Source organism: Hypanus sabinus, chromosome 25 (assembly GCF_030144855.1).
Source record: "Hypanus sabinus isolate sHypSab1 chromosome 25, sHypSab1.hap1, whole genome shotgun sequence".
NCBI classification, from domain to species: domain Eukaryota; kingdom Metazoa; phylum Chordata; class Chondrichthyes; order Myliobatiformes; family Dasyatidae; genus Hypanus; species Hypanus sabinus.
In genome coordinates, this window is record NC_082730.1 from 17,696,766 (window position 1) to 17,724,051 (window position 27,286).

At 39.7% G+C, this 27,286-nt stretch overlaps 2 protein-coding genes across 18 annotated transcripts in view; one reads left to right on the forward strand and one right to left on the reverse strand.

Annotated features, from left to right (window-relative positions):
- LOC132381063 (ras-related protein Rab-21-like) overlaps window positions 1-27,286 on the forward strand; it is a 119,301-nt gene that overhangs the window by 12,875 nt on the left and 79,140 nt on the right. For 9 of the 12 annotated variants that reach the window (XR_009507911.1, XM_059950231.1, XM_059950230.1 and 6 more), the window contains 5 exons: window positions 1,693-1,800; window positions 5,196-5,259; window positions 10,681-10,735; window positions 13,722-13,810; window positions 15,174-15,211. Coding sequence is in view for 11 of the 12 variants with exons in the window: in XM_059950231.1 (XP_059806214.1) it covers window positions 1,693-1,800; window positions 5,196-5,259; window positions 10,681-10,735; window positions 13,722-13,810; window positions 15,174-15,211 (354 nt within the window). In the remaining variant the exon portion in view is untranslated. Of the gene's footprint in view, window positions 1-682; window positions 856-1,692; window positions 1,801-5,195; window positions 5,260-10,680; window positions 10,736-13,721; window positions 13,811-15,173; window positions 16,608-27,286 lie in introns of those variants that run through there. The other 3 variants (XM_059950232.1, XM_059950233.1, XM_059950241.1) reach the window with 3 other exon arrangements.
- Window positions 22,290-27,286, reverse strand: part of LOC132381062 (nuclear transcription factor Y subunit alpha-like) — a 52,628-nt gene continuing 47,631 nt past the window's right edge. For 5 of the 6 annotated variants that reach the window (XR_009507907.1, XR_009507910.1, XR_009507908.1 and 2 more), the window contains 2 exons: window positions 26,486-26,528; window positions 22,290-24,119 (listed from right to left, as the gene is read on the reverse strand). Coding sequence is in view for 2 of the 6 variants with exons in the window: in XM_059950228.1 (XP_059806211.1) it covers window positions 26,520-26,528 (9 nt within the window). In the remaining 4 variants the exon portion in view is untranslated. The remainder of the gene's footprint in view (window positions 24,120-26,485; window positions 26,529-27,286) is intronic. The other variant, XM_059950229.1, reaches the window with a different exon arrangement.

Below are 27,286 nucleotides of genomic sequence, written 5' to 3' on the forward strand. Positions count from 1 at the left end.
GTACACTGATGAATGACAAATAAACCTGAAAAATCAAATATCTCTATCTTCCCCCTCATGACAGCCTTTTGGGATAAATTGAGTTCCAGAATTTGCTTTCATCAGCAGTGATTCCACCTCAAGGTGAGTCGTGATGATGATGAGAAACAGTGGAAATTCATTTTAGTAACAGGCATTTTAAGATGTGTAGTCTGTGCAATTCACTTGCTGTTGCTTGTAGCTTCCATTTGGATGACCCAGTGCAAGTAATTAGGTGGATGCCACACAAATAGGCATCCATTAGTCTCAAGAGACCATGGATTTGCGCCTTGTAAAGTTTCCAGGGTGCAGGCCTGAACAGTATTATGGGAGACTGGCAGTTGCCCAAGATGCAAGTTTCCCTCTCCACGCCACCGATGTTGTCCAAGGGAAGGTCAAGGGCCAATACGGCTTGGCACCGGTGTTGCCGCAGAGTAATGTATGGTTAAGTGCCTTGCTCAAGGACACAACACGCTGCCTTAGCTGAGGCTCAAACCAGCAGCCTTCAGATCACTAGACCAACGCCTTCACTATTTGGCCACGCGCCGACACACACCAGCTGTGATTATTGTCGCTCTGCTCTGCCTGGTCCCGATGACAGAGAGGGAGGTCTACTGGACTCTGACCTTCGATGGGATCCTAATCTCTGCACTTCATTATGCAGGAGGATACTGAGCCCAGCCTTGCTGTTCATACTCAGTACAGTATTGATGGTGGAGGAAGGGAAGCCCCTTGGAAGGAGGACATTTCCTTAGCTCTGTAATGAAAAGTCTCATCCTGAGAGCAGATGCTGCAGAGACAGAGGAATTGAGAGAAGAAGATGGCATTTTTTACAAGGTACGGGGTGGGAGAGCTGTAGTCCAGGTAGCTGTGAGAGTTGCTTGGTTTATAAAAGACATCCGTAGATAAGCTATCTCCAGAGGTAGAGAGACAGAGAGTGAACAAGGGGAGTGGGGAGTCAGAAATGGGCCAGGTAAATTTGAGGGCAGGGTGGAAGCTGGAGGCAAAGTTGATGAGGTCCGCATGGGAGAAGGAAGCAGCATCAATGCAGTCATCGATATAGCATAGGAAAAGTGGGGGTCATCTACTGTATCTGGTAATCCCGGTGTGGCCTCCTGTATAACAGTGAGACCTGATGTAGATTGGGAGATCACTTTCTGATCTCCTACGCTTCATCCACCAGAAAAAGTGGGATTTTCCAATTATCACCCATTTTGATTGCACTTCTGGTAATGGCTCACTCTGCGCCCCCCCCCCCCCCCCAACCTCATTCCCATTTCCCCCTCTTGCTTTATCTCGTTACTTGCCAATCACCTTCCTCTGGTGCTCCTCCCCCTTTTCTTTCTCCCATCAGATTATCCCCTTCTCTAGCTTTGTATCTTTCTCATCTTCCTACCTCTTTACTTCACCCTTCCCTCTCCTAGTTTCATCTATTACCTATTACCTTGTATTTCTTCCTCCCCTTCTCCCACCACCTTACTCTGACTTCTCATCTTTTTTTCTCCCTCCAGTCCTGATGAAGAGTCTCAGTCTAAAATGTCGACTGTACTCTTTTCCACAGATGCTGCCTGGCCTCCTGAGTTCCTCCAACATTTTGGGTGTATTAGTTGGTCTCACTGGTTTTTTTTGTCCTCATACCAGCATTCATACCCAAAATGTTTTCTGTCTGTACAGGACACAGCTGGACAAGAACGGTTCCATGCTTTGGGCCCCATTTACTACCGAGATTCTAATGGTGCTATTTTAGTCTATGATATCACTGATGAAGACTCATTCCAGAAGGTAAGTTCTTCATTTTGCTTAATGCTAGTTGTATCAATTTGTGGTATCTAAAGGACCAACTCTAATCACTTCCCATATCTTCAATGTTATGAGTATAATAGATATGAAATACAGGGTTTAAGACGGTGCTGGTGAACCACAGCGACTTCTGGCTGGTGGCTTATGAACCACGGAAAGCAACTAAATACTTTGTTAATCACTCTTTATTTGGTAAATTACTATCGCGAGCAATCGTCTGTTACTTCCCTTCAGACTTGGAGACAGTTCATTGTGGCTGAACGAGCAAGGCAGTGGGTCCACTGCACTGAGTGAGGAAGGCCCGAGGTTTGAATCAGTTTAAGCACCGGGCCGAATCAAGGTGGCGGGGTCCATGCCCCAGAGTGTGTTGGTGTGACTGAACCCGGTGTTTGGATGATTTAGGTGCTGGGCCAAACTGAAAAGGTCAGGGTGATGGGGTGGGCTGGTTTAGCTCGCTGCTCTGTGACGTTTACACGATTCTGTGCTGAACTAAGGGCCTAGAGATGGACTCTCTGTGGATGCCAGTTCAGAATGTTACTTGCTTGTGGTCATTGCATGATTTGTAGAGTTTTTTTTGCTCATTGGATGTGTGGTCTTTTTTTTTAATGGGTCCTTTTGGGTTTGTTTTGTGGTTGCCTGTTAGGAAATGGATCTCAAGGTTGTATTATGTATACATACTGAACTTTTAACTTTGAGAAGGCAGGAGAAAGAAGTTGAGAAGAAAATGGATCAGCCGTGGTGAAATGGTGGTGCAAACACAATGGGCCAAATGGCTGAATTCTCTTTCTATGCCTTCTGGTCTTGTGACTTTCAGATAATCCATTACTGCCCCCAACATGCCCTCAAACTTTCTCATGACAGTTATGAAAGAGGGCATTGTGATTCAGAAAAAATGTTAAACCTCGTAGAAAATTTGGTTGTGGTATTTTTCTCCCTCCCAAGATTTGCATAGGGCTTTTCATACTGGATCAGTTAAAACTGTCCAGATTTAAGATCTCTGATGTTGAATGAAGGTGCAAAAATGTAGAGCAGCAACATCCAAGGGAACGGGGTGGATGAGGGGAGACATTGGGAATTGGAGGGCACAGAGTAAAGTAATTTTAAAGCGGGAAGCTAGAGAATTCTTGGCTAAATGGTGCTGGCTGATGGGTAGTATCAAATCTGTAAGTTGCTTGCCAGTTATTGCGCTGCTTCTGCGCATCAAGGTCTACAGAACAAGAGCTGTCTCAGGAAACGCACACAAGATGCTGGAGGAGTTCAGCAGGCCAGGCAGCATCTTTGGAAAGGAGTTCAGTCGATGTTTCGTGCCGAGACCCTTCATCGTGGAGGAAAAAAAATGAGTCAGAGCAAGAAGGCAGGTGGGGGGAGAAGAGGAAGAAACATAAGGTGACAGGTGAAACCTGGAAGGGGGGTGAAGTAAAGAGCTGGGAAGTTGATTGGTGAAAGAGATACAGGGCTGGTGAAGGGGAATCAGATAGGAGAGGACAGACGGCCATGGAAGAAAGAAGAGGGAGGTGATGGGCAGGTAAGGAGATAAGGTGAGAGTGGGAAATGGGAATGGAGAAGCACATAATTCTCCGTAACTTCTGCCATCTCCTACAGGATTCCACTACTATGCACATCTCTCCCTCCCCCCACACTTTCTGCTTTTTGCAGGGATTGCTACCCATGCAACTCCCTTGTCTGATTGTCCCTCCCAATTGATCTCCCTCCTGGCACTTGTCCTTAGAAGCAGAACAAGTCCTACATCTCCAGCATTTTGTGTGGGCTGCTTGGATTTCTAGCATCTGCAGACTTTCTCTTGTTTGTGAGCTATCTTGGGGAATTGAGTTGGATCTTTGGCATAAAGGCTTTGGGCTGAATGGCCTCCCATTATGCCATTGATTCAAAGTGGTGAATGGAGTTGGGCAGGATCGAGTGGTTAGCTCCTTATGTATAGATTGTAGTGTAAATTAAAGTGTGTAGACCTATATCTCACATGGAACAGTAAGATGAATTGTCCTTTAACCTGTAGTAGAAGGGAAAACTTATTCCTGTGGTAGTGGGGGGGGGGGGCGTGGGTGGAATCAATTCTTTAATACTTGATCAAAGCTCTGGTGCTGAGTGCCATATTCACATACTGCACAGCATTTTAAAGTTATTAAATCCTCAAGTACTGAAGTGAACACTTGGCATTGACATTATCTTCAGCTCATGATGTGTAACTAAGCCCATGTGTGTCAGAGCTTTTCTGAATATCCATCTCATCCTTACTTTGTGGTATCATATGAGATAGGTGGAGGATATTGGTGAGATTGTCAGTTACTGGGAAGAATTTTCTTTCAAAAGCACCAAAGCTGCCTCCAAGAAAACTGCAGCTTTGACATAGAGGTTGGAAGCTTGTGTGCCTCAATGACCTGAAGAGCTACATTTTCTGGAGTCAGGGCTTTATGCTTTGGCTCTTGGTAGGGTCACCCATGCCAACGTGGCAAAGAGTAGAAGCCAGACTAGGAATGGTCCACCAGTCCTCCAGGTTCGGAGGTTCAGCTCAGGGCTAATGACCATGACTGGTAAAACAAAATTATTATGGAAGCAGCAATGAAGAATCCTTCTACATCTGAGCGTGACAGTATTCCATAGTCTCCACCCAGAACTTCCTTGACTGACAATAAAATCCGAGAGGAAGCTACTGACATGATGAAGGAAACCCTGAACACCACCAGAGATGGAGAACCTTTATTGTTGCCCTAAACACAACGGCGTAACAGGTAGTAGAGAAACCAAGGTCACCAGTAAAATATTAAACAAGTGAGTATCACCACTGGCCACTGAGAGTAAGCAAACCCTGAGACTGACAAAAATGTTCACAGATCACTAAATAAAAATTTTACCTTTGGAGCTGAGCTTTTTGGCAATAACAAAAGAATGTATAAAATCATATTTTTGAGTTGATTGAGTTTGTTAATAGGTCATTGCCAATTGGTGGGGGGGGATCTTTTAAATGGTGTGGAAAATGTTTAGGCACTTTGCAAAACTAACAACTGCACCACAAGGTGACCTGCAGAAAAATCATTAACTGGAAGATCTTTTAAATGTAGAACAAGGAGTAAATTGGAAGAATAGCATGGATACATTTAAAGAAGAAAATTGATATACCAAGAAGAAAAAATGAACTGTTAATGGAGTAGACTCTTTAGCCTATTTCTGCTCCTTGCAGCTTAAATGAAAATGAGAGGTGGTTTAGTGAGGAGAAGAAATGAGTTAGGACCATGGGTTGATTAACTCTGTTGTAAATTTTGGTCTATTTTTGACTCTTTCTGTTCCCTACTCTTGTATGGGCTTCAGCTACTGGTGTAGAACCATGCCAAAGTGAATTGAATATCTCTCTAACCCTGCAGGTGAAGAACTGGGTGAAAGAGCTACGGAAGATGCTTGGTGGTGAAATCTGTCTCTGTATAGTCGGTATGTAACTTTCAACACTTGTCTCCTGTTAAAGCTGTGTTCTATATTATTGTACACAATTATTCCTGAACCTACTTCTAGATAGTTCTCCATTTCCCTCCCATCCAGTCTGTTAGACAAAAATTCCCTAAGTATGGATGTTTTCTAGCAAGATGCTTTTGTTGGACTGGTAGAGTTCATGTGGTGGTGTTTGGTACAAAGTCCTGTATCTCCTGCCCTGACTGTAATGAAGGAATGTATTGTGGGATTTGGAAAGATGCCCTCTTCTCACTACAACCATTGGACAGGAGGTACAGAAAAGTTAAGACGGGGGAACATACCCTAGTCCTTGTAGAGGGATCAGGAGTGGAACGAATGAGCAATTTCAAGTTCATGGATGTCAACATCTCTGAGGATCTATCATGGACCCAACATATCAATACAATTACAAAGAAGGCATGACAGCGACTATATGAGGGGTGATTGATAAGTTTGTGGCCTAAGGTAGAAGGAGATGAGTTGTACAGCTCTTGTTACATGCATATGCAGTTCAGCACTTTGAGTGATTATGCAGAAAGTTTGAAGTTAATAACTCATCTCCTTCTACCTTAGGCCACAAACTTATCAATCACCCCTGATGTATTATTAACTGATGAGTTATTAACTTCAAACTTCCTGCATAATCACTCAAAGAATTGAACTGCATATGCATGTAACGAGAGCTAACTTATCAATCACCCCTGCTGTGGACACTTTCTGGAGGTCCAAGATTTGTATGCTCCATGACCGCTGGACTAAGTGTGTAAATGTAGGAGAGGACTATGTTGAAATATGAACGTGGTAGGCTTTCTAAAATTGACTCCTTCTACCTTAGGCCATGAACTTATCAATCACCTCTCGTATTTCATTAGGAGTTTGAGGAGATTTGGTATGTCACCGAAGACTTGTGGAGAACATTCTAACTAGCTGCATCACTGCCTGGTGGTGGTGGGTTGTTGGGGGTGGGGGCTACTGCACAAGATACAAGTAAGCTACACAGCATTGTAAACTTAGTCATTTCCATGAGCACTAGCCTTTTGTATCCAGGAAATCTTCGAGGTGTGATGCCTTAAAAAGGCGGCATCCATCATTAAGGACCCCCATCACTGAGATCGTGCCTTGTTTTCATTGCTGTCATCAGGAAGGAGGGACAGAAACCTGAAGCATACTCAACTATTCAGGAGCAGCTTCTTCCCCTCTGCCATCCTATTTCTGAATGGACATTGAGTCCATGATCACTACCTCCACTACTATTAAATTTCTATTTTTGCACTACTTATTTAACATGCTGTAATTCAGTTTTTTTTCTATTATGTATTACATTGTACTGCTGCCACAAAGATAACAAATGTCATAACATGCTGGTGATATTAAATCTGATTCTCATTACGGATTAGATGCCCTCTTCTCACTGTTACCATTGGGTAGGAAGTACAGAACATCATGTTATTGCTGATGAGATGGCCTCTTTGCATACTACAATAGGTACAGAACCTCATCTTATCAATAAGACTGAGGGTTTCCACCAGGTGTCCTGGTTATCCCATATGGTAAAGAATAATCCTTGGGCATAAAACAACACATTTCACAGTCCTTGTCTTTTAAAAGAAATACTGTTTGAGTTAATTAGCTGCTGTAATGTGGCACTGGTGTGGATAGATGGCCGGATACTCTAGAGGGAGAACAATGGGCGTGAGCAGGAGGGAGAAGATGACTGGGGATTGACAGGAGTGCTTTGAGAGTCAGTACGACACATGAATTGATAGAGTGAATGTGGAGGGGATATTTCCTATGATGGGAGAGTCTAAGACCAGAGGATACAGCCTCAGAATAGAGATGAGGAATTTCTTTTAGCCCAAGAGTCATGAATCTGTGGAATTTGTTGCCACAGGCAGCTGTGGAGGCCAAGACTTTATGTATATTTAAGGTAGAGGCTGATAGATTCTTGATTAGTCTTGACAAGAAGGGATACAGGGAGAAGGCAGGAAATTGGGGCTGAGAGGAACTTTGGATCACCTGTGATGAAATGGCAGAGCAGACTCAATGGGCCAAATGGCCTAATTCTACTCTTGTATCTTATGGTCTTGTACCTGTCACCCTCTGTGTTTGGCGAGGGCGGGGAGAATGTTATCTACTGGGTCCATTTAAAAGAAAGAATAAATAAATACATTTTTTATTCTACTCTTTTATTCTAAAATACTCTTCTATTCTAAAATTCTACTCTTTATATGACTGCTTTGAGCTTCCCTGTTCTGGGGAAGAGAGTTCATAGTGACCAATTAACCTGTTAATGTGCACATTTTTGGGTTGATACTGTGAGAGTGTTGGGGAGGAACTGGAGCACCTGGAAGAAAGCTGTGCAGTCATAAGGTGAAGATGCAAACTCTACACAGGGTGTGAGGTCAGCATTGAATCCAGACTTCTGGCATTCGGAGGCAATGGCTTATCAGCTGGTTTGTCAATTAGTGTTCATGTGATGGTTGAATTGGTCATACAAGTGCATGCATTTGGTGTTGTAAATTAATGTCATTTTCGAATAGTTGGACCAGAACTATGCCATGCTGTAAATATTAAACAAATTAGTGTCTCTGCGAAGAGCTATCTACCCTCCAATTTTAACGTTCAACTCCAAAGCAAAGTTGGTTTTTAGTTAAAACCTATTTTTGTTCTGAATTCGATCTTTAACAATTTTGGAATTGATCCTTGACTTTTAAATTATATTAAAAAAACTTAAAACCTTTCAACAGTTTAAAAATTTTGGTGTGGTTGTTAGTGGAAGAATTACTCTCATTTATTTAGAGATACAGCTCAGTAACAAGCCCTTCCAGTGAACAAGCCTGCCTTGCCCAATTAAATTCGTATGTCCAATCAACCTACTAACCTGCATTCCTTTTTGGAATGTGGAAGGAAACTGGAGCACCCAGAGGAAATCCATGTAGTTATTAGGAGAACATACAAACTCCTTACAGATGGTGATGGAAGTGAACACAGGTCGTTGGTATTATAATATTTTACTAATCCAGTGTTCCCCAACTTTTGTTTTAGCCCAAGGCATTTCGATACTTGCCAAAGCCCTTGCTTCCCAACCTCCCAGCACTTTCATACTTGCCAACAGCCCTCTTAGGTACAATATACTTTCTGCCACCTTCACAGTCTAAAAATGTCTACCATATGTTAATATGAGAAAAATGATTGCTTTAAAATATTATTTGTCTTTAAACCTAGCTTACACAGTACCTGTGTGCTGTACAGCAGCTTCAATATCAATGAGATCCTTGAGCTTGATGGTGTTAGCAAGAGCGGAAACATCTGGTTCAAGTTGTGACAGCAAATGTCTCAAGTCCCCACATGTAACAACATCCAAGCAGATTGTCTTTTATGAGTATGTGGTTCACTGCACTGAAGCCTCTTTCAACAGGATGGGAGGATGGAAATGCAATGAAGAGCAGCTTGGCTCTTCTCCAGAGACCAGGAAACTTTGTATGACAGTGTAGCCACACACCACAAAAACTGGCATTTTTGCTGCTTCATCATTCTGCGTTTTTATAATTTGCAAGCTCTCTTCTTGTACTTCCATCTTGCAAAGAAATAGGGTAATTACCCAGTCAGGAATTTCCAGATCATTCAAATCCTTGAATCAATCCTTCTTCAGTGACTGCAGATGTAAGCAGTACTCTTGCAAATCAACGTCTGTAAAAGAAAGTGCCAAACTTTCCATGCAGGCAATCTCCCAACATTTTGCTTATATATTTCCAATTTTCTGATCAAAGTGGACACTGCACTTTTTGCCCGGAATAAACTGAAATTCACACCCTGCAGTTTCATATTTAGAACATTCATTTTGTCAGATCAGCTAGGTATGCCACATCTCCACGTCTTGTTTCCCAAGCTCTTGTCGACTTTGAGCAAAAAATTCAACCAGTATCAAAAAGACAAAAAAAAAACGGTTTAAATAGCGGCCATTTGACAGCCAATGCACTTCAGTGCGAAGAAGCAAGCGTTCAAACTCTCCATTGTTATGTTGGCATGACTGGTGAAATATTCTGCTATTTAACATAAGGAGTGGAGGGTTATGGGCTGAGTGCGGGTAGGTGGGACTAGGTGAGATTAAGGGTTCGGCACGGACTAGGAGGGCCAAGATGGCCTGTTTCCGTGCTGTGATTGTTATATGGTTATATGGTTAATGGATGTGCTTTAAATTTGTTAATAGGAGACATTACAAGAGTCATGCTTTGGGGGAAAAAAAAGTCATTGGCTGAGGTTTTTGGCTGTGAGATGTTGATGATGAATGGCACAACAGATTGCAAACAGACTTGGACTTTCTTTTCCCATGAATGCCACTGAATCAGCATGGTGACCTGTCATGTATGGTGCTCCATCTGTTGCACAAGAAATCATGTTCCTAATAGGAATACTTTTATCCTCAATATATATTTTGAGCTCATCATAGATGGATTTTCTGTTTTTGTTTTTCTCTTTTTACAAAAGAGAATCTCTTCATAAACTTTTCCATTTTTTAAATAAACTCTACATATGCCATTAGCAATGCCTCATTGTCTCACACAGTTGACTCATCCAGTTGCATCCAAATTCTGTTTTTTGTGGCTCTGTGCATAGTTGATACTCAGTGTCCTCACTCATTTTGTCAATTTGATGAACTAGAAAGTTATTAATCAGAGGAATTGACTTAAAAATACTGGTATCCATTTTGAGAACAGTGGTGAGCACTTTTGTTACAGCAGGCATTATTAAATTTTCACCAATTGTATGAGATTTTCTGCACTTTGCTATCATTTTGGAAATGTCATAAGCAATGAGACCACCATTAAGATCATTTTTAGCTTTCTTGGCAAACAACTCAAGTGTGCAATGCTTTTCAAATGCTCCTTTCATCTTCTGGAACTAAGTACTGCCATAAGTAGCCTTTTCAAGGTGTTTTTTATGGAAATGTTCCTGCAATCTGAATGGTTTCATGGCTTCATTAGACAGTACATTATTACAAATAAGACACATGGGGGGTGTTAATCTGATGGGAACAGAATAAAACCATACTCCAGGTATGTAACATTGTATTGACACACTTTCTGTAGTTTCCGTTTCTTAGCAAGATTAGAATTCAAGGCTTCACTGCCCTCAGGCTCATAAAGACTGCACCGTGTGTATTTATTCATCATTAATGGGGCTAAATTAAAAAAAACACAAACTGGAAATGCCGATTGAACGTTGACAATGGCAGCGCATTGATATGGTCAATCAGGTCTTGTGCTCAAGTTAGAGTGCCACTTACCAAAGTGCCTCCCCCCCCCCGGACAACTTCTATTTCTCCTAACGCCGCCTTGAGAATCACTGGACTAACCACTATACTGCTGTGCCACCTCTAATGATTTTGTTTTGCACTTGTAGGAAATAAAACTGACCTGGAAAAAGATCGTAACGTGGTAATTGAGGAAGCAGAGGCGTGAGTATTGGATCCTGAACAGACCCTTCTGATGAGGGTGCATGGGAACAGTGCTTTGCTAGTATGTGAAAACTGAAACTAATTGTCCTATTTCCCGATGAGTAACTTCTCAGCAGAAACTTATTATGACAGAGGCCATTTGGCCCATTAGGTAGATGCTAGTTACTATTGGAGCAATCCCATCATACCCATTCCATTTTTGCATTATAGTTCAACTGCCTTTATTCTCCCTTACATGCTCCATTCTTCTTTGGCTAATCTTACCTACACTGCAGTAATGTAACAGTGGCCAGTCATCTACTAGCATGGGTTTGAGTGTGTATGGGACAGTTCTGTCATAGAGTATGGTCTTTGAGATGACATTGTCACTCTTTGGTACACAAGGGTAAAGGAAAATGAAATGATTGTTACCCTGGATCTAATGCAACATAAAAAACACTATTTAAAAAGACACAGCAGATGTAAATATAAAAGCAATCCTATATAACCCACTGTATAAGTAACGAGTGTGATGGTATATGCATAAGGTTAGCTTGTATACTATACATTGACTGTATGTATATACTGTTAGTTGCAGGAGTTTTTGAACTTCTAGGTAGTACCAGGGCATATGGGATCTCAGCAGGGTAGTGACTGTGCCAGTGTGGGTATGAGATCTAGAGTGTAAGCGTAAAGTGGCTGTGCATGGGGTGGGGAGAGTGAACAGCGCTGAGGGGCTGTGGAACGGGGAGGATGATTTAAGGAGAATGAACTCCAATAATTTAAGGAGCTCTACAATAGATTAGGTATGATATGGGAATGTGAGTGAAAGTTGACAGCTAGAATGGTATGAAGACTATAATGCAGTGCCGTTTCCAGGGTATTTCCTCCTGGTATGCACTACATAGTATTGTGTTTAATTTAAAAAAAACACTGTTATAAGACCCTAAGACATGAGAGCAGATTTAAGTAGATTTATTATCCCTCTGAAAGCCTTTGTCCCATAACCTTTGGCACCCTTACTAATCTACAGCTTCATTTCTTACTGAAGAAATTCCTCCATCACCTTTGTTCTGAAGGATGTCCTTGTATTCTAAGGTTGTGCCCTCTGGCCCTAAACTCCCTCACTATAGGAAACGCTTCCTCTACATCCACACTATCTCGGCCTTTCAATATTCAATAGGTTTCAATGGGACTCCCACCAGTCCACCCATTGTTGAATGAGATGAGAATTAAGTTTAACTTCATGGCTCTTGCCAATGCTGTCACATAAGTTTCCTTTTAGAAGAAGAAAGTGAGTTTACCAAGGATGGTTTGATTTTTTTTCTTCTATTGCTTTAATTTTACAAATATATTTAAGTTTTGTGTAGTGTATTCATTTCTTTGCAAAAAGATGTTTATTTGAGAGCTGGTTGGAAAATTTAATGCTGACTGCTGCAGACTAATACCTCACCTACATTCAGTGGTCAATTTATTAGGTGCACCTGCTCCTTAATGCAAAATAATCTAGTTAGCCAATTGTGACAGCAACTCGATGCGTTTAAAAACATGCAGACATGGTCAAGAGGTTCAGTTGTTCTGACCAAACATCAGAACGGGGAAGAAATGTGATCTTAGTGACTTTCACTATGGAATGATTGTTGGTGCAAGGCAGGGTGGTTTGAGTATCACAGAAACTACTGATCTCCCGAGATTTTAACACAAAAGTCTTAAGAGTGGGGTGTCCCAACCTTTTTTATGCCATGGTCGAATACCTTGCATTAACGGGTCCATGGACCTTGGGTTGGGAAACCCCTGCTCTGGCATTTACTGAGAATGATGCGAAAAGCAAAAAAAAATCAAGCGAGCGGTAGTTCTGTGGGCAAAGAACATTTTTGTTGGTGAGAGAGGTCAGAAGAGACTGGTCAGAAGGTTCAAGCTTATAGGAAGGCCACAGTAACTTAAATAACCACACATTACAACAGTAGTGTGCAGAAGAGCATTTCTGAACACGCATGTCGCACCATGAAGTAGATGGACTATAGCAGCAGAAAACCACAAACATCCACTCAATGGCCTCTTTACTAGGTATTTCCCATGCCTAATGAAGTGGCCACTGAATTTATTTTTCTCCCCACATGCTTCCCAGTGAGGCAAGTTATTGTCCCCCATGTGTTTTCATGGCAAAGGCATTTTGTTCAAATTATAGGGTAGGTTGTCATGGGTAGAAATCTTCGAAGAAGTTAAAGATGCTTATCAGCACACAGCAGCTGAATTGCCCTTTTTAAATAATAGGAATTGTTTCCTGTACTTTCCATTCTAAAATAAATTGTTAACCTAGTTTTAGATTGAGATGTGTTCTTGCTGCTGAATTACCAAATCATGCTTGCAACACGTGAATCTTAAATACCAACTGTTAAGCCAAAATTTCTTCAAAACAATGTGATCTAGTGGATCTCTTTTAATGGATGCCATTTATTTCTGTTGCTTCACAAAATCTTTGTTGTATGCATCCAGTTGAAGACCCATTTGTATCTTCAATACCTAGACCCCTTGAGATGGTTACAAGAATAATTTTTTTTAATGTAATGGTGTGTGTGTATATTTATCATGCAACTGTCAATCTATTATAACACACGAAATGTTGGAGGAATTCAGCAGGTCAGCCAGCATCTAAGGAATAAGCAATCGTTGTGGGCCAGGTCCCTTGGTGTCGGCCTGAAAAGTCGACTGCTTCTTGCTTTTCACAGATGCTGCCGAGTTCCTCTAGCATTTTGTATTTGTTACCCTATATTTTCAGCATTTGCAGAATATTGTGCCAATTTATTGTACTGTTCTCAGAATAGAAATTCTGCTCTGTCAGAATAGAAATTTTAGGTTAGATTCTAACAAATATATTTTTAACATCTTTAAAATTTAATTTTAGGATTTGTAATTGCTTTTAACAGATTAAAACAATTTAAATTAGATTTTAATAGATTAAGTTGGATCTACTGAAGTATTTAATACTACTTTCATCCATCACCAGCTACGCAGCATCTGTAGGAGCAAAGCACTTCCACACCTCGGCTAAATTGAACAAAGGCATTGAGGAACTCTTCCTTGAAATCTGCAAAAGTGAGTCTTTTCTAAACACTGCTCCTGTAATCTAACAAAAAAAAATGCTGGGTAAAGGTCAGTTGGTAAGGCAGCATCTATGCAAAGAAATGGTAATATCTCGGGTCTGAGATCTAGATAGATAGGTATCTTATGGATAGGGGAATCAAGGGATACGGGGACAAGGCAGGAACCGGGTATTGATGGTAGATGATCAGCCATGATCTCAGAATGGCAGTGCAGGCTCAAACGGCCGAATGGTCTACTTCTGCACCTATTGTCTATTATCTATCGGAACTGGGAAAGTAAAAAACTGGTTAGTTCGGGTAGCAGAGAAGAAGGGGAGGGAAATGGGAATTTCTTTGATAGGGTGGAACGCTGCAGCTGTTAAGTCCTTATGTAATGTGCTGCTGCTAACTTTTTAATATTATGTGGTCTGGTCCATTAGGACATGCCTGGGAGACTAGAAATCTAAATGAAAGGATAGAGATAAATGAAACGGAAGGATTGAAGGCAAAAATGGCCAGTCAGTCATGATGGAAGCAAAGCCAAGTAATCTAAAATTGAAAATATTTGAATTCCAGTTTGCTCCCTGTGATGTGCTTTGTCAATCTCTTTTGCTTAAATTTATCCACTTTCATTTTTCCAGAGGAAGGTTAAAATTTGCCTTTTTGAGCAATTCACCAGTCTAATTTGCTTACATAGCTGAGTACTCATGTCCCAATGCATTTCATAGGAAAGTCTATTCTTTAAATACATTTTGTTATCCTTGTACACTGTTCAGATGTTGGATTGCATTCATATAATGAGAATATATCTTATTTATTGAGATACGAAATAGACTAGGCCTTTGAGACATGCCACTCAGCAATCCCATTTCAGTCCTAGCCTAATCATGGGACAAATTACAATGACCAGTTAACCTACTGACTGGCACGTCTTTGGACTTGGGAGGAAACCCAAGCAGTCACGGAGGAGAACGTACAAATTCCTTGCAGGCAGCAGCAGGAATTGAACCTGGGTTGCTGGTACTGTGAAATGTTGTGCTACCCTCTACACTACCGTGGTGTTGCATGGTAATCTGAACTAGCCTGTCTTGATTCTGCTGCCTTTATCTACTTTCCATTGTTACTGACTTGGTCAAGTTCTTGGAGTCAAATTTTAGAATTGCATTAACTTGTATTGTTTTAAGATCTTAATTTGGAGGCTGTCTTTTATTTTTAAATGTTTTGACATCTAGCTGCATGGACTCTTTGCACATAGACTTGGCTGTAAACCATTTTAGAACACTTCTGAAATTATGAACTGTACAATAATTTTATAAAACAACTTTCCATTTCCTAAGTTGCTTTCAGAGCTTTTGAATTCTTAATTCTTTCTCCAGAGATGCTTCAAGTTGCCCAGGCAGAAGAAGCAGTGAAAGTGAGTGATTCCACGCTGATGGGGAGTGCAAGGCGGGGTATACAGATTATTGATGATGAGGCAGAACCCGTAAGCAGTGGAGGCTGCTGTTCTTAAACCAAAACATGCCACTAAGCAGAGAATGAGATCACAGAAATCTGGGGGCACTGGACACAATGAGACTTTAATTAACAAATAGTTACAGAATTAAACAGCTGACTTGGAGGTGGTGGTTTGGAGGCTTCGGCTTTCTCAGTGAGCTGATGGCAAAGAATCTATGGCTTTATCTGGCTGAAATTATTTATATACTAATAAAGTACTGGCAGGAATATAAAGTGCTTCTGCAGGACCTCATGAAAAAGCAACAGCTACTTTGGGAACCGGATCAAATGATGAAAGAAACACAAGATGAGCAGTCTGCACAAGGTGTTTTGTTAAAGTACGGTGATGTTCAATCTAGAGAGTAGGCCAGAAGACTACCATCTAGTATAATGTAATCTGACAGTGAGGAACTTGAATTTGATATAATCCTACAACTGATTATCCCCAGTAGGCAATGCAGGTGGCACACTACAGGTGTTGTCTGTGATTTGTGTTGCATGTGGTGCTTCTCAATTAATTATGCTCATCCAGCTTTTATACAAGCCACCCAAACACAAGCTGGTGAGACTTGTGCAGAGCACATGCATGTTTTTGTAAACATGATGGGTGTTAGATTTTTAGATGACTAATGGCAACTTGCCCTGTACGCATTACAGCTTTTTTCAGTTGCACTTGTGGCACTTTATAACACAGTCTATTTGTGTGGCCTTTTGGACAGGGTCTGGCTTGAGTTAGTGCAATTAAGTTTTTGAATTTTGTGCTTCTGTTGAAATATCTTGCACTGTTTTATGAGTTATGTCATTAACTCTTATTAACAATAACATTATATCCAGTATTGACTCTAAGCAGGATTATGAAAGCTCTGTTTAGATTTCCCCATCTTCCATAATGTAGACATCCAAATAGCTGGCCTATTCTCTAGCCTATGTATTGTTTAAGGTCAGTAAAATATCTTGTGATTCTAACTAAGCACTTTTCATATTATTGCAAAATACTTTGGACACACTACAGTGATTCTTGGGAATTATGGCTAAGGCACACAGGATCAAAATAACTATCCTTGACATAGTAACCAAAGTTGTACTATACTTTCTATATTTGTATGTATTTATTGGCCCAACTTGTTCAGTAATGAGGTCTGTTCTCTGCTGTTGATTATCTTGAACTACAATTTTGACCATGTTCTTTGAAATGTAAATCTAAGTGTAAAATAACCACGGATATTTTTTATTTTAAGATTATCAAGCCAATGTTTTGTCTAAGTATTCTCTGCAATTTTGTCACATTAAAAAAAAATAAAGGACTAGCTTTTAAATTCTGGTTGAATATTCAGTTATATCAATGCATTCCACTAGCTCTATGACAGAGACAAAGTTTGTTTAAAGTTTACAACAGGTTAAAGTTTTCTATTCGTGATTTAAATACTTGGGGATCAGACATTGTTACACCTTGTGCATGGAGTTAACTTCAGTTGGTTAATTTAAATGACTTGTATATAATTGTTATTGGATAATTGGCAAAAATAACAAGTCCTTGTCAGGACAGCTTGGTGCCTTGACACAAAACAATTTCAAGAACAATAGGTTAGATTTCCATGCAAGGGACTTTTTTAAATTTTTCACTTGTCTGCCCTTCATTCTGCTTGTTACTCACAGGTTTCTTGCTGAATGGAGGATATTGTTTTCATAATATGATGCATTTTCAGCCTTAATTCCAGTACCAGAGGGCATGGATTGAGAATAAGAGGTCAGTTATTTAAAACAGAGTTGAGGAAAAACTTCTTCTCCCAGAGAGTTGTGGAGGTGTGGAATGCACTGCCTCGGAAGATGGTGGAGGCCAATTCTCTGGATACTTTCAAGAAGGAGCTAGATAGATATCTGATGGATAGGGGAATCAAAGGATATGGGGACAAGGCAGGGACTGGGTATTGATAGTGAATGATCAACCATGATCACAGAATGGCGGGGCTGAATGGTCTACTTCTGCACCTATTGTCTATTCAACAGCTCAAACATTTTCTAGCAGATGTATCATCTCTTTAGCTGGCTGTGTTAATACTTAGCTATTTAATGACCAACCTCCTGCTCAAACTAGAGTAGCAAATTGTGCTTTTTTTTTAAAAAGCAAGTGTTTCTGACATAGTGCAGAAATATCTTTGTATTCTGTCCAAGCTCTTGACTCCCTGGCACTCATTTGAAGTTTACCATGTCTAATTTTGTCCGTGTTTTGGAAGTGAAATACGCATTACTGTTGCAGCACTGCTGCCTCCTTTTGACTTGTAATGTGCCAAAAGGAAAAACAGTAACTTCATTGTTCAAGAATGATGATGATGCTGTTCAAATCATAGTAGTTTCAGAATAATGGATACGCAAGCGACTGCAGATCGTGGAATCTGGAACAACGTGATCTGCTGGTGGAACTCTGTGGGTTAAGGAATGATTGTTAAAGTTTCAGGTTGAAACCTTACATTAGTACAGAGTGAAGAAGTGGGATGGCTGGCATAAAGAGAAGGGGAGGGGCAAGAAAGGATTCTGAGGCCATTGGTGGACTGAAGAAGGGTGAATGATGGATGAAGACGACATCAATGTTGCTTGTGAGTCTTTGGACAGCATCCCTCTCATTTCCCCTACATGACACTACCTATCTGTCATCTTATACAGAGGCAATTGATTGGTCAATTCAGTCTCCCAATTGTCTCTGAATTATTTTTTGCCACTCCTCTGTGCTTTCCATCTCATCTTTCTACATTGTCCCAATGCAGGGTAAACACTAGACATCAGTCTCTTTCCTTCTCTTTGCTGGATGACCTGCTGACCCACTCCAGATTGTTTTTCTTTGTCTGACTAAATTTCACCTTAGCTTATTGTGCAAATGGTAGATAATAGCTTCAGTGCTTTGCAGTAAATTCCTTTGCAGCTCTGGTATGAGTAACTAAAAATCAATTAACTGAGTTGATTTCAGCATTCTATACTTGTACAAAGGTCTAGAAAAAATTATCTTGGAGATGTATAATTGCAAAACAAAGTAAGGGCTTGTCAACCTTGGCAAATAATACTAAATGGACCAATTAATCTAAGTACCATTTTTTTAAAAACTGCACTATTTGGGGAGCATGACTTGCCCTGTGATCACTTGCCTCAACCAGTACGCCATGTAGAAATGATGGTAGTGTTCAAGAGGCTTTTAGCCAGGCATGCGAATGAAGGATTATGTGTAGGCGGAAGGGATTAGTTTAATTTGCCGTTGTACATGGTGTAGACATAGGCTGAAGAGCTTATGCCTGTTCAGTACTATTCCAGGGCATATTAGACTATAAGACATTGGATGAATGGCCTAATTCTTCTATCAAGTCTCTTCTGCCATTTCATCATGGCTGATACATTTCTCTCTCAACCCCATTCTCTTGCCTTTTCCTTGTAACCTCTCATCCTGACAAATTAAGAACCTATCAATCTCTGCCTTGAATATACCCATGACCTGACCTTCACAGCCACCTATGGCAACAAATTACACAGATTTGCCACCTTTTGGTTAAAGAAGTTCCACCTCTGTTCTAAGTGTTTGCTTCTCTATTCAGACTCTATCTGGGTCTTTTAATAATCGATAGGTTTCAATTATATTTCCACCTCATTCATTTAAATTCCATTGAGTAATGGCCCAGAGGCATCAATTGCTCCTCATACAAAAGCCCTTTTATTCCTAGAGTCTTTCTTATGAACTTCTCTAGACCCTCTCCAATGTCCAGCACATCCTTTCATAGATAAGGGGCCCAAAACTGCTCACAATACTCCCAAGTGAAGCCCACCAGTACCATAAAGCCTTGCTCTCAAAATGAATGCTACCATTGCAGTTGCCTTCCTCACCACCAGCTCAACCTGCTAGTTAATCTTAAGGGAGTCCTGTATGAGGACTCTGAAGTTCATTTGCATCTCATTTTTCTGTTCAGAAAAGTTGACATTTTTATTCCTTTGACCAACATGCATGACTATATACTTCCTGACATTTCTCCATCTGCCACTTTTTTGCATTCTCCTAATCTATCCAAGTCCTCCTTCAGCCTCCTTGCTAAGCAGCCTCATGTATGGCACCCTGTCAAAGGCCTTCTGAAAATCCAAGTACACAACATCCACTGATTCTCCCTTTTCTATCCTGCTTGTTATTTCCTTGAAGAATTCCAACAGATCTGTCAGGTAAGATTTTCCCTAAAGGAAACCATGCTATGGTCTCTTTTAATTCATGCCTCCAAGTATCCCAAAACCTCATCCTTAAAAATAGACTCCAACATCTTCCCTACCACTTAAGTCAGGCTAACAGGCCTGCAATTTCATTTTTTTTTACCTCCCTTCCTTGCAGTTTTCTAGTCATCTGGAACCATTCCAGAATCTAGTGATTCCTGAAAGATCATTACTAATGCCTCCAACATCTCTTGAGCTAGCCTATTCAAAATGCTGGGGTGTAGTCCATCTGGTCCAGGTATCTTCAGATCTTTCAGTTTCCCAAGTACTTCTCTGTAGTAATAGCAACTGGATTCACTTGAGCTTCTGGCATACTTCTAGAGTCTTCCACAGTGATGACTGATACAAAATACTTATCAGTTCATCTGCCATTTCCTTGTCTCCATTACTACCTCTTCAGCATCATTTTCCCAGTGATCTAATATCTACTTTCACCTGTCTCAGGAAGGTCCTGGACCCACTGTAATTTGCCTATTGCCACAATAAGTCTACAGCAGACATGATCTCAAAGGTTCTCCATGGTGCCTTGGATCACCTGGACAATGCAAATACCTATCAGAATGCTGTTTATTGACTATAGTTCAACAGTTAACACCATTCCTACAGTCCTGATCAAAAAAACTACAGAACCTAGGCCTCTGTATCTCCTCTGCAAATGGATGCCCAGCTTCCTAACTGGAAGACTACAATCTGTGTGGACTTGAAATAGTGTCTCCAAATGGCTGACAATCAACACTGTTGCACCACAGGGATGTGTACTTGGCCACTGCTCTACTCTCTCTACATCCATGACTGTGGCTAGGCATAGCACAAATGCCATCTATAAATCTGATGATACAATCATTGTTGGTAGGATTTCAGATGGGGATGAAAGAGCGTACAGGAGCAAGTTAGTCGAGTGGTGTCGCAGCAACAACCTGCATTCAATATCAGCAAAAAACAAAAAGCTGATTGTGGAATTCAGAAAGGGTATGACAAGGGAACTCATCAATTTTCATTGAGGGATCAGAAGTGGAGAGTGAGCAAATTCAAGTTCCTGGGTGTCAAGATCTCCCAGGATATAACTTGGACACAACATTGATGCAGCTATAAAGGAGGCAAGACAGCAGCTATATTTCATTAGATTTGGGCTTTGTCAGCTGAAATACTCAAACTTACAAATGTACTGTGGAAAACATTCTGAAAGGCTGCATCACTATCTGGAATGTGGGTGGGAGGGGCTACTGTACAAGATTGAAGTAAGTTGCAGAAAGCTCTATCATGGGTACTAGCCTTTGTAATATTCAAAACATCTTCAAGGAACAGTGCCTCAGGAAGGCAGCACCCATCATTAAGGACCCTTCACCACGCAGGGTATGCCCTCTTCTCAATGTTACTGTCGGGAAGGAGGTACAGAAGTCTGGAGGTGCACTCAGCAATTCAGGAGCAGCTTCTTCCCCTCTGCCATTTGATTTCTAATGGGACATTGAACCCATGAACACTACCTCACTACTTTGTTTTTCTTTGCACTACTTACTTTAATAGATATACTTGCTTTTTTATTTAATGTTTTTTATTCTACTGTTGCTGTAAAGTTAAAACTTCATGACATATGCTGGTGATATTAAACCCGATTGATTCTTTTATTCTCATTGTAACATTGCCCCTTTGACATGCCTTTTCTATTTCCCATTGTAATTTGCAGCCCATATCCTGGCTACTGTTTGGAGGCTTGTATATAACTCCCATCAGGGTCTTTTTTTTTTAAGAAAAACTGTTTCTTAACTCTAGCCACAATAATATTGTACCTTCTGATCCTATGTCATCTCTTCCTTAAGATTTATTTTTTTTTAAAGTCAGCCAACCCACTCCCTCTGCCTACCTGCTTGTACTTTCGAAACAACATGCATCCTTGGATGTTAAAGCTCCGGACTATAATCTTTTAGCCGCAACTCATGCAAAATTATACCTGCCTATCTCTAACTGTGCTATAAGATTATCTACCTAATTTCATATACTACATGCTTTCAAATGTAATATCTTCTGTCCTGTATTCACCACCCTTTTATTTTTGCCGCAATGTTGCTCTTCAACTCATCCCACTGGATGGCAACATATGCAGCTGTCTCTATTGCATCCACAGAATCTCTTGTCTTCTATCCTTGAACCTAGTTTGCTCTTTATAGAACCCACATCTTGAACCTACAATGAATTCCAAATGTAGTATTACATAATGAACAATTGGTTCATTAATAATTGAGGTGGATAACATTGCACAAGTTGGTAGAAAACCTGGTGAATGGTGAAATTGTGGTTAATTTGCTGGGATTCAGAAGCCAAACACATAAACAAATGCATTTTAAATTTAACCCATCACAGCTAGTTATTTAAATATAATTGGATAATGGACTTAATAGTATGGTATCCATCAAACACTGTATATATAAACTAATGCAGTTTGTCCAGTTTTTTTTGAAATGGGCAAAGAAACAACTCCATTCAAGGATGATGAGTAAAATTTAAGTCCAAGGTGACATTTTTCCAAAACAAAGATGGTATCCAGCTAGATTGAACTGTCAAATCTATAACTATCAGAAACAGCTGTCTTCAAAAATATAGGGCATAGAAATTTATGGGCATGGGAGAGGAATTTGAAGATAAAGCTGAAAATAAAGACATTTATTTTTAAATTGCTTAAACTAACTGTGGCAATAGAAAATTCTTGGTTCAAATTGCAAACAGTCCAGCAAGAATTATATATTTTTAAAAAAGCTTTAAATTACTAAAATGGCATAGTTTTATTAGCTGAAACACGTACACAGTACTCTTTTCCTACAGCTAAATTGAAATTCATGCTTACAAACCAAATGCTGTATATAAAATTATAAATCTGTAACCTATATACAAAAACAAGTTCCGCTCATTTAAATGCATTGGTTGAAATATTTATAACCTGCATGACCTTTAAAGTATCAGCAACAATTAAAATGTTCTACCTGATATACAAAGCCCTTAAGACTGAGTTTCAGTATTTCCCAGTCACTGTAAAGTTAAATGATGCAAGGGTAAAATGGCAATATCTGGCTGTTTAGAATATTCCTGCATGTTTTGGAATGTATTGCTTTAAGGATCTGAAAATTGATTTCTGTTGTTTTTTAAACTAAATAAAACCTCAGGCTAAAGGTTCCATGTTGATGCTCTGCTGTCCTCAAGTACCACCTGGTCAAATACAAACAATGGTTTCTTGTAAGGCAATTCTTGAACTCTGACCCCTCAATATACCTTAAATCAACTTGCAATAGCTTTAAGGAGACAGCACACTATCTTTTTATCTCTAAATGTTGGGATGTAACTGGTATGTCAAAGTGGAACCTGTTCTATAATAGTAGCAGGTATAATCATGGCCAAGGCAATTCAGCTTTATTAAGTTAATTTTGAATTTAAGGATACATCTCATCTTTCCTTCCTCTCAGAGCACAACTTCTACAGAAGTGCCAGTTCATTGGCGGTAGCCTACTGCAGTTTCACTCTTGCAACAAAAACAGGTAGCCATCCTTTGCTCAACGTTAGACATTAGGCAGGAAGAAGAACTGTAGGTAAATACTCTGGATTCTCTTTGTTGTTACTTTTTCATGCCCTGTGGCACATCAGGCAGCATTTTTGCTGTTTCTACAGCATTTGACTTTTTTTTGAGGCTGAGTTGCTAGCTCACTGCTCAACCCAGCACGGATGGAAAGCGTGCAAGGGGCCAGCTGGATTTAAACTTGCCACTTGCCTCTAAGCCAGGTGCTAATGCCACTACACCACCATCTGTGGATTCTCTTTGCTGAATGTATAATTGTGCCTATGTTGAGGCTACCTAGTTCTGCATGACTCAGTGTTAGCTCCTATGCTACATTTACATGTCCATAACACATTGCCACATTTCAAAACTTGGTACATTACAAACATATTTAAAACAATGGATTGCACCAAACTTGCATTTTCTGACAAATAAACTTGTTAATTTTCCAAAATGGCCCAATGTCTCAGGGAGCAGTGTTATTTTGCTACATTTTACCAAGTATTTGCATCATGTACACAGAATGAAGTTTCCTTTTTAAAAAAAACACATAATCTCTTAATTAACACTGGAAAAAATACAAAATCATGTAGTTTTCATAATAACATACCATATGGATTAACAAAACTCACTCCATTCAGCCACTAGAGGATACCTTAAATCCACACATTCCATAATATCTTCTTCCCCTCTCCACAGAGTCCTTCATTAACTTATGAACTTACAGGATGTACTCCACAACTTTGAAGTATCATCAGTTTCCCCTTCTCTATCCTGAAGACTACATACCATCAAAATTGAAAACAGTTTTAAAATTGGTTTCCTCCATTTGGCCTACAAAGTTATTCAAGGTCCTTTCTCTATTGGCATGTTTTGTCCATGTGTAAAAACTCCATTTGTTTCAGGAAGGCAGATGAGGCAGTCAATGTAGGAATAGTGGACTGAGGAGTGACTGTCAATTTTAATTTCTTGTTTCAATACAGCTCAAGGCAGAGACTTAAGCCACCCTGATCACCTGACCCATTATTTCTTCACTCTGCTGCTGGTGTTTCTGTGGAGGGGGAAAACATGGAAGAGATTAACAAGTCTTTGTAAAGAATTCACATCAATAATGTTTATGCAACATATTCAAGAAAATTAAACTGACACATTGTCAACACAATTTATAAAATTTGAGCTGAACTGAAGGGCTTAAGAGCTCACTACAAAAAGGATAGACATGGTCACAGAAGGGATGCTGATTGACAGGGAATATTCTGATATTTTTCCTTAATTCTGGGTTTCCTCAAAACTTTGCCCTCTCTCATTCAGTCCTTTACACAAAAACATGTTTATACTAAAACATCAAACTTTATCCAGCTATACTGAAATTTTTGTTCCATAGTTAGCCACCATCTTGATGAGTTTTATACTAGCCTGGCACTTTTGCTCTCACTATGCAGGGGGCTGAACCTACTTCACAGCTTATATTATGACAGTACAAATTCTGACATTTTAGAACTCAATAACTCATCTTTTACTCTGTTTCCAAGTTTCCAAAACAGTTCACTGTCTCAATTTATAAAGCTACCTCCAAGAAGCTGAAATTCATTCTCTTCACTAAATACTTAGGCCGGTCCAAGATTTGAACAAGCCTAGATCTGGGGAGGCTCTAAGATCTCTTATTTGACCCTTATTATCCTCTAGGGTGCATTTGTCCATTTCTACACCCAACTCCTCCATCGTTATTAACTGTTAAAATTAAGAGCTAATACGTATACACACTTTACTAAATTCACTTAAAACAATCAAGCTTTTGAACCCAGCATTAGTGATCCATGCCTATTTTCTCTTTAAAGGTTTTCAAATCTTGTGATATTTCACTCAATAGGTATGATTCAATCTTGTTTTTTTTCCACAATGAAGAAAGCTCTGAAAGCTGCTATTTAAATATTTGAACGCTTGATAATACTGCAATGTTGGCTCGTGATTACAAATCAGGATCTATTGACCATTACAAAAATCTACTGGATCACCAACATCAGAACAACATAATTCGATATATTGATCAATATAGTGCAGCATAAAACCACAAGCCCATTTTTTATAGCAACAAAAACATTTTGCAGTGCACACAAAATCCAAAACAAGGAAGTTTCTTGTAAGAAACAGATGTCAATCAATGTTTCAGGTGTTAAACTCTGCCTTAGCGCTAGAGAGACCTACAAATTGAAATGCTGACTTCTGATCCTCTGCAGATGCTGTTGCACCTGCTGAGGACTTCCTACTTTTGTTTTTTTTTAAATTTTCAGTGTGAATGGTAGCATGGTGAATCAGTAAATTGTACTGTTATTGCTAGCAATTTGGGTCCAACTCTAACATATGGTGCTACCTTAATGGATCTTCCTGTGTGCCTGTCACCCAGGAGCTCAGATTTCCTCATCAATCCCAAAGGACATGTCGGTTGGCTATAGTAAATACCATGAGTGCAAGACAATAGAAGTTGAAGGGCACATGAAAAAGACTTGGTCAGAAGGAACTAAGTGAGGATATGTGATTGCTCCAAGAGCTAATATAAATGACAGGAGCTAACTTGGTAACGCGCAAAGTATGAACAGCCCCTTGAAATGATTCAACTTTTACTTAATTTCTTTTAAGCGAATACAAGTCTTGGCATAAAGATTATACATATCCAGGATGTCAATTAGATATCAACAATCAGGGCAAAGAAAAATAACAAGAGAAACAGAGTCACTGTCTGAAGGTGTAAAGTGAACAGAGGGAGCACAATTTTATTTTGATAAATCCAACAAGGAATATGCATTCAGAATTACTGATGATTGAAAAGGAATTTTTGGACAAGTTTGCTTATCAGAGTAGAGTACAATATTTACATGCTACATGCAACTTTAATAAACCTCAGAACAATGATTAGCTGGATTACTTTAGAATCTCAGTTGAAGAAACCCAGATGGGTGGCACGATAGCATAGTGGTTAGCATGATGCTTTACAGTACAAATGATCTGGTTTTAATTCCTGCTGCTGCCTGTAAGGAGTTTGTACGTTTTCCTGTGACTACTTGGGCGTTCTCTGGGTGCCTCAGTTTCCTCCCATATGGGTTGGTAGATCGCAGTAAATTGTCCATGATTGGGCTAGAATTAAATTGGGGGATTGCTGTACAGTGGGGCTTGAAGAGCTGGAAAGGCATATTCTGTACTGTATCTGGATTACACTGCAAGATTGCTAATTCAATTTTTTTTAAGTGGTGAAAGTAGTAATGTTTTAATAAAGAGTGCATATAAACATTGATTTGTCCTTTCTTTCTTTCCCATCAATTGTAACTCAGCTGAAAATGTGCTGTAGGAGAATGTTTGATGAGAAGAGTGCAGGGTGAAGGAAGTACCTCACGCTTCAAATGTAACAGAATAATACTGTACCTTATTTTGATTTTTTCTCTAGCCTACCCAGAAATCATTCAGGCTGTTGAATAAATATAAATATACAAATAAATGTCACAAAAACCACAGCTGACAACCTTAAGGGTTGGTTTTCAATATGCATAAAGGCAACTGTCAAATGAATTTTCATTTTTAATAAGGGTAAAAATCCAATAATGAAGAAAATATTTTGCACAACTTTCAATATTTTAACTATATATACTCAAAATTGTAAAGGATGTCAAGTTAAAACTGCATTCTTTCAAGAAACAAATGACTGATTAGCTGTTATCTATATTGCATGAATTCTCAAATATGGGTATCAGCATATGCAAGCTTACATTAACCTGATACAAGAGGTTAGGGTCTAGCCAATAAAATTTGATAAAAATCATAATGTTGGAAACATACAGCAGATCCGTCAGTACTGAAAAAAACATTAATGCTAAGGGTAAAGATGTCTGATTAAAGTCATTGGGACCATTGCAAGTGCTCTTTGAATTCAAAATGGTGACAATGGCCCACTATAGTGCATTAAATGTCACCTGATATATTTGAAATGCCATTATTGCACGTGGTGAGCACTAGTGAATATATGCAACATTGTTTTGACCTCAATAGTGAGGCGAAATAATCTCTTAACCTTGAATGACTGATAAAAATTTCAACAACAGAAGTGACTCTCACTTGTGCTGTTTAAAAATGATCATAAATCACTTAGCTTCTAGTTGATTTATGGTAGTTGTTGTTATAATCTTACAATAGGTACTTTCTATTGTTGTTTTGTGATGACAGTGATTG